Source organism: Pundamilia nyererei, unplaced genomic scaffold, assembly GCF_000239375.1.
Source record: "Pundamilia nyererei isolate P.nyererei 1_Seehausen unplaced genomic scaffold, PunNye1.0 scaffold00309, whole genome shotgun sequence".
NCBI lineage: Eukaryota > Metazoa > Chordata > Actinopteri > Cichliformes > Cichlidae > Pundamilia > Pundamilia nyererei.
This window is the reverse complement of record NW_005187710.1, coordinates 319985-327128: the sequence shown is the minus strand read 5'-3', so window position 1 is coordinate 327128 and position 7144 is coordinate 319985. Positions and strand designations below refer to the sequence as shown.

General features: G+C 35.9%; 1 protein-coding gene across 1 annotated transcript; it reads right to left on the bottom strand.

The window, feature by feature from the left end:
* Positions 1–4: 4 nt before the first annotated feature.
* On the bottom strand, positions 5–7137 carry LOC102204660 (major histocompatibility complex class I-related gene protein-like; the record flags this gene model as incomplete). The annotated part of the gene is made up of 8 exons (XM_005751399.1): positions 7122–7137; positions 6846–7014; positions 3414–3683; positions 2590–2868; positions 1719–2048; positions 445–528; positions 271–288; positions 5–165 (listed from the first exon to the last, which is right to left on the bottom strand). Coding segments are annotated over exons 2-8 (1194 nt in total), but the record flags the coding sequence as incomplete, so codon positions are not given.
* Between the last annotated feature and the right edge of the window lie 7 nt (positions 7138–7144).

Genomic DNA, 7144 nt, shown 5'->3' with positions numbered 1-7144 from the left:
ATCTCTGTGCAGAGTCCGGTGATTCTGTAGCCAATTTCTGTGCAGAGTCTGGTGATTCTGTAGCCAATCTCTGTGCTGAGTCCGGTGATTCTGTACCAGATCTCTGTGCTGAGTCCGGTGATTCTGTACCAGATCTCCCATTCAATTCTATGATGATGCTAGGAGCTGTTCAGTTTAAATATTTAATAATAAAAGGAACAGTATTAGTAAAATTATTTATTTAAACCCCAGAATGCATGGCAGATCAGAGAAAAATAACATTGTACTTACAAGGTGATGGATGGCTTTCTGAATTAAAAGGGAAAAACATCATTTAAGTTTTTGCCACTTTTTAAAAAATCTGACAATTAAACTTTATTTGTGTATTTCTCAAAAATAATGTAACTGAGTATTGCACTGCTGCTATCATTTGACTGGGAAAGTCTGCTCATTTCAATTTCTTACCTTTCTTTTTTTTGTAAGCAACAATTCCAATGGCAACAATGATGATCAAAACAAGAACAAAGGCTGCAATAATGATGGGCAACTCTGCACAATTTAAAAAAAAAAAACATGATAAAAGTGGCAGATGAAGCAAGTTAAAATAGAAATACATTTATTCCACAGTATTAATAATTACATATTTATTGTGAACATATTGTGCGTGTATGTGTATATGTATATATACATATATGCATAGATAGATAATAGGGGTGCAACAATACACAAAATTCACGGTTCGGTTCGATGCTTTGGTGTCACGGTTTGATATGTTTTCGATACAAAAAAATGTTCATGCCTTTTTAATTTGTCATTTATTTAAATTATAAATATATATTTTAACTCAAAAGTACAGTTTTTAAATTTAATGTTGCTGAAACAACAAAATAATAAATAAATCTATCTGATTGAGAAATCACTCATCTTTGGAAAAGAGAGTTTATTACAGAGAAATGGCTCTTTCCAAAATAAAAGCTATACTATACGCTTCTTCTGGGCTATATTCTCAGCAGCATATTAAACATATCAGGTCCCCATAAGGAGAATCATGTGCTAACGGCTGCCCAATGTCTCGGGTAAAGTTTGTAGCATGCGTGCTTGTTGTTTTTGTCTGCTTCCACTTGTCTTGGCACTAGGATGATGTCGGCGTAAATGTGCAGTCATATTTGTTGTGTTCCCACTGGTGCTGTCAGCGTTAATCTCGTTAAAATGACATTAACGCCATAATGCGGCAAATCTCCGTTTACAAGTTACCGCGGATCGCCCCATGCGTGGGGCTGGATGGCGTCAACACGTTAACGAGCTAACTGCGCTAACGCAGTAGTTCCCACCAATTGTTTTACTTTTGTCCATGACGCGCTTACCATCAGGGTCATGCTTCACATGAAAACCAAGATAGTTCCAAACACCAGATCTGAATGAGGGTGGGGGAGGTTCAATTTCGGGTAGCATTGAGGCAGTTGCCATGTTGCAACGAGCTTAGCTTCTGTCTTGCTAGCTTGCACTGCACTCAGTGGATCTACACTCGACAGTGCAGCCTAGGCGGCGTAGTCGAACGCAGATCCACTGAGCGCTCAACACAGACAGCATCGTCAGAAGAAAAGTTGATAAAATAAATTTTAAAAAAATTATTGTTCGATACATATTGATACGAGTATTGTTGCACCCCTAATAGATAGAAAGATAGATAGACAAATTTGTATAATTGAACAAGACTAATCAAATTTTTTATCTCTCACCTGCATCAATATGTGTTTTGTTGTTCACCAAGTTCGTTTTGATAATTGTTTTATTCAGTTTGATGATGATGTCCTCGCTCACACCAGAGAGCTGAAACACACAGTTGTATCGCCTCCAGTCTTCAGGTGTGACTGATGAAATATTGAGATCAACACTCATCTGGAAGGTCTCATCATTGTTGGGGAGGATCTCTCCAGGATCCACACCTTCATGAATCTCCACTCCATCTTTCCTCCAGAAAATCGCAGCTCTGTCAGGGTAGAAACCTGTAGCATGGCAGCTGACTGGAGAGGAGGGAGTCTTCTGGAGGAGAGACACTGGGGGAAGAACTGGAGAGAGGGAGTATTGGAAAGAGATTGAGTGATAATGGATGGAAGTAAATATGAGATGAAAAATGGGGAAGAAAGGAAAAAAGAAGAAAGATGAAGAAATTTAATTTGGCAATATTAAGAAAAATATATATTGTCAGGAGTAAAGCATGTGTAGTGTACATATTTGATGAAAAACAGCACAGTACCAGTAGGATATATGTGTGGCTGGAAAAGTTTTAAATAAATCAAAGAATACATTTAAAGATAAAAATCAATATGCAATTGAAAACTCTGAATTAGAGCCAAAGAGTCACCAGCTTTGCGGCAGCTGCATAAGGCTGTATTGTGCTATAATTTTACCATGGATTGTGTTCATGTAAATCTCTTTCAACCATGAACATTCATATAAATGTCATGTAAATAAATCAGCTTTTTTCTGGTTATTTGCACATTGTGGGTAAACCTCTGGTGTCATGAGAGTTATCAGAGTGATTTGGCCAGGTAAAAAGAGACTCACTTTTGTAACATGGAAAACTCTGACTTTCAACATATCTTCTACCTGTTTTGTTCAAGGAGCTGCTCCCATAATCCAAGAACATCTTCAATCTCTCTAGAAGAATTGTACCGAAGAGGTTTCCAAGGTATTTAATTAGATTTCTGTCACCATCCATTGTCTGTTTGACAATGTTAAACTCTGGTTTCAGTGGGATCCACGACATTGTCTTTAGATCAAATTCCAGATAGCCTTCTCCATTGTAACCTAACTGTAAAAAGCCTTTTACCTCTCCAGAGTTTTCATTCACTTCAGAGCCAATCATACACTGTAAAATGTGAACACCTGAAAAGAGAAGAAGAAACAAATATTACAATTATGTGTGTTAATTGTAGATCATGTGACACATTTCCATCCTCAAAGGTCTGCATTTTCATCATGATTCAAGTCAGATTCTGACAACCTTTATTGATCTAATGGAGCCTACTGTGGAGACTCGAATTGTGGATGATTTAAAACCAGCTCGGATGTGATTATTCAATATTAAAAGAAAAGATTAAACACTAGAGGTAAAGACTGTTTCAGCACAGAAGTCAGCTGATAGATACATAGACTACAAAGTGTAAGAACCTGAAAGAAAGTTAAAAGGTTTGAAGACAATAACAAAACCTAGCTATTTTAAATATAAGACTAAGATTTAGAACAATTAAGTAATTACAACAAGTAAATATGTATGTTTTACATCAGGTTTCATGGTCTTAATTAAGAAACACAAAATTAAGGCTGTAAATATTTTAAATGATAATTATTTTAATTAATTTTACATAAATCAGTTTTGTTTAGATACATCCATAATAATATGACATAATATATCAAAGAAAGTACTGCACCTCCACTTTGGTTTAACAGCTGCTTTAAATTAGAAATCGAGTTTTGGTAAATGCCTGGCTGATGCTCAAAACACTCTTGAGTGTACTCCCTCTGTGCGCCAGGGTTGTCATCAAGCATTTTTTTCACACCGTCCTGTCTTGGTTCTACTATCTTCTTGCTGGCGTCACAATAAAGCACCTCTGTGTCATCAACTTCTAAAACAAACATAAATTCTGCGATGTCTGGGTTTCCAGAGGTTCCAGTGCCCAAATACTTCAGCATATGGCTCACTGTAGGACAGACAGATGTTTAAGATGTTAGCAAATAACCAAATAAAACATGTAGAAAGACGTTTAGAAATATGACTGATTCATTGGGATACAGTAAAGGCAACAGAAGTGTCTGCAGCAGGCTGATGAAGTCTAATGAACAATAAAACTTGACAACAGACCATCTTGATCTTATTTTGGTAAAAATGTGTGGGGCCAACAATGTAAAACAGTCATAAAAACTTTTGAACAAGATTATTTGAGCCTATAATAATTGCATCAATAGCATGGTTGTTTTGAGCTTTAAATTATTTCTTTGAACTGTTCTTTTTCCAAGGTGGAACGATTGTATCAGTGAGAACTAATTTTTACATAATGCATTTCAATGGGAAGGTGTCACCATGTCAACTATTGAAAAGGGTGGGGATAGACAGAGATTTAACTCCCCCCGGCTTACCTTTCAGTACATTAGAGAGAGTGTACATCAACAACAACATCCAGTCTTTTATAGAGTGCTACAACAGAGTTTGTATGCTTTTGCTAATATCAGATCATCTTTATTTTTAATCACAGGCAAATCAAAATATGAATTTCAGCAATATGTTAATTGACAAATGTAGTTAAGTAGTGAAAAGGTCTAGACCTTGTCTGTGAGAATGTGCTAAAGACAAATCTTACTGATCTAGAATTACACTGCCAGGCAAAAGTTTGGACACTCCTTCTCACTGTCACGTGTGGAGAAAAATAAAGGAGGAGCCAGTTGCAGGCACTCGTGGAGGTGTGAAGGAGGTTTATAGTAAGACAAAACAGAAGTTGAAAATGGCAAACAAAACTAAAGATAACCTGAACTGGGAAAACTAAACTACTAAACGCAAACAAGAAGGAGGGTGCTCAGAGGCACATGGACGATGCGCAGTAGATTCACAGACAGACCAGTGACTACAATATAAGAAGACATGACTTGAATACACACAGAAGAACACAGGGAGATTACACACAGGTGGGGAACACAGCTGGAAGTAATTGACGAGACGAGACAAGGGAGGCAAAACTGAATACACTCACATAAGACACGGACTTTCACAATAAAACAGGAAACAAGAAACCACCACACAAAGACGCAGACTAGAGCCAGAACTGAACCTACACTAAACATGAGACACAAACCCTAAGAACGAATCCCTAAACACGAAAAAACAGAAACATAGATTAATAATAATAATAATAATAATAATAATAATAATAATAATAATAATAATAATAATAATAATAATAATAACCAACAAAGCAAATAAACCCAGTTGAGATGATTTGGGATGAGATGGACCATAGAGTGAAGGCAAAAGAACCAACAAGTGTTCAGCATCTCTGGGAACTCTTTCAAGACTGTTGGAAAACCGTTTCAGGTGACAACCTCATGAAGCTCGAGAGAATGCTATGAGTATGCAAAGCAGTATTCAAAGCAAAGGGTGGCTATTTTGAAGTGTCTAAACTATAAAATGTATTTTGAGTTATTTCACACTTTTTTTACTACATAATTCCATATGTATTCATTCATAGTTTTGATGTCTTCAGTGAGAATCAACAAAGTAAATAGTCATGAAAATAAAGAAAAAACATGAGAAGATATGTCCAAAATTTTGACTGGTATTCTACATGTAATGAATGAACCATTACGTGAAGTATATTCATATGTGACTGAATGTTCATATGTAATGGATTTTTCTATGTTGAGAGTAACACAGAAAAGAAGAAAATGTGATGAAGTGATTTTAAAGTTAAACTTTAAATAATGCATGTGTAAAAGTCAGATGACTTTATGTAAATGCTAGACAGGGGGAGAGAGAGAGGGAGGCAAATGTCCACTTGGCAGCATAGAAAAAGAGGGCACCCAGGAACATTCTTTGTTCTTCCCTTTGTGTTCTGTAAGATGAGCAGCTCAGATAATTGGCTCTCAGTTGGAAATTCCAGCAGAGAACTAAGTGGCCTGAACCACTGCTCAAACTGTGCACTTGCAAGTTGTTTTTAGTATTATTTATTTTTCACTTTTACTCTGCTCATTCTTTGCCATATTGGATTATTAACTCAGAAGGATTTAGACTCCATTGTTTTCCTGGTGGATTGCAACTTCCCAAGATTTCCATTGTTTTCAGTGTGGGTTATAACTTTGAGAAGGTGTGGATTTCCAGGATTAAATGTCGAATGGATGCTGCTTTCCTGTTGGACTATTATTATCAACTCTGAATACAGAGATAAACACAACTGTAGACCAGGATATTCTCCAACCTCTCTTCCCCCAAACAAAAGTACTGTTTTATTTCCTCCTTGAGCAGAGTCGGTTTTTATTGAGATATTTTAATGAATTTACAGCGCAGTGTGCATCTCTCTATCCTGATATGAGTGAATGGAGATCCACTATATCCCAGTAGTCATTCCAATAGGATAACATTGATTTGATTATACCTTGAATTGCAGTGTTTAAGTGATTGGATGGTCTATATTAGGCTTCACAAACAGCAAAAAAAAATGAGAAAGGGTTTTTGTTTTGTTTTGTTTTTTTACACATGCACTAAATAGAAACAGTAGTGTCAAAAACATTAATTCAGTAATTATAAATCATTAGGACACCTTACTTGAATCTCCCATGGAAACTGTGATTCTTGTAAATCCTTGAGAAGGGCTATAATCTCCTTTGTCTACAATTGCGCATTATTATTTATTATTGAAAAATCACCACAGCAGCTAGCAGTATCTGTGTTGGCAGAGTTTTATGCCAGATGTTCAAGTAATTCTCCAGCTGAAATTGAACCAGCAACCGGTTCACATTCTTTTGATGGTTGAAAAGTGAAAATTTCACCAGTTTTGGGTATCTTTAATCTTTTAATTATAATTATATTGTATAATTATAAATGCTCTAACATGTACATATCTGTTTTAAAGGTTCTGTGTGTTTAGCTTAAGTAGTTATTGAAGTGTCTCTTACTGCTTTCTTTCACTAAATCTAATACACACAACTATCAGAGCAGTGCATTTATTTGTCACATCTGTTGTAAATACATTTTTAATCTTTTTAACTTGTACAGTTAGATTCACCTGTCTGCTGACACATTTTAGTTGCATTTTCCTAAGAATAGCATTGCCAAGTAAATTATTATATATTTTGATTGTGGATCCCAATCTTACCTGTAGATGCAGCGTGAAAAAGGAGGAACAGGATCACTAGCTTCGCCACCATGTTCAGTGTGTTGGAGTTAAACTGAAGAACGAACAAGAGTCATTTGGTTTTACAGGCTTGTTCAGTTTGAAGGTATTTCCTGGTTCAGGTTGAGTTTTCAGGTATGTTCAACTTTAGCTGAAACCAAACACAACTTTAACTCTTACATATACTATTTAAATTTGACTTCAGTCATTTGTTTTTTTACAGAGGCATAAAACTTGTTTTTGTAAAATGTCTGTTACCTGTTCCTGCCTGTGTGTGCCTG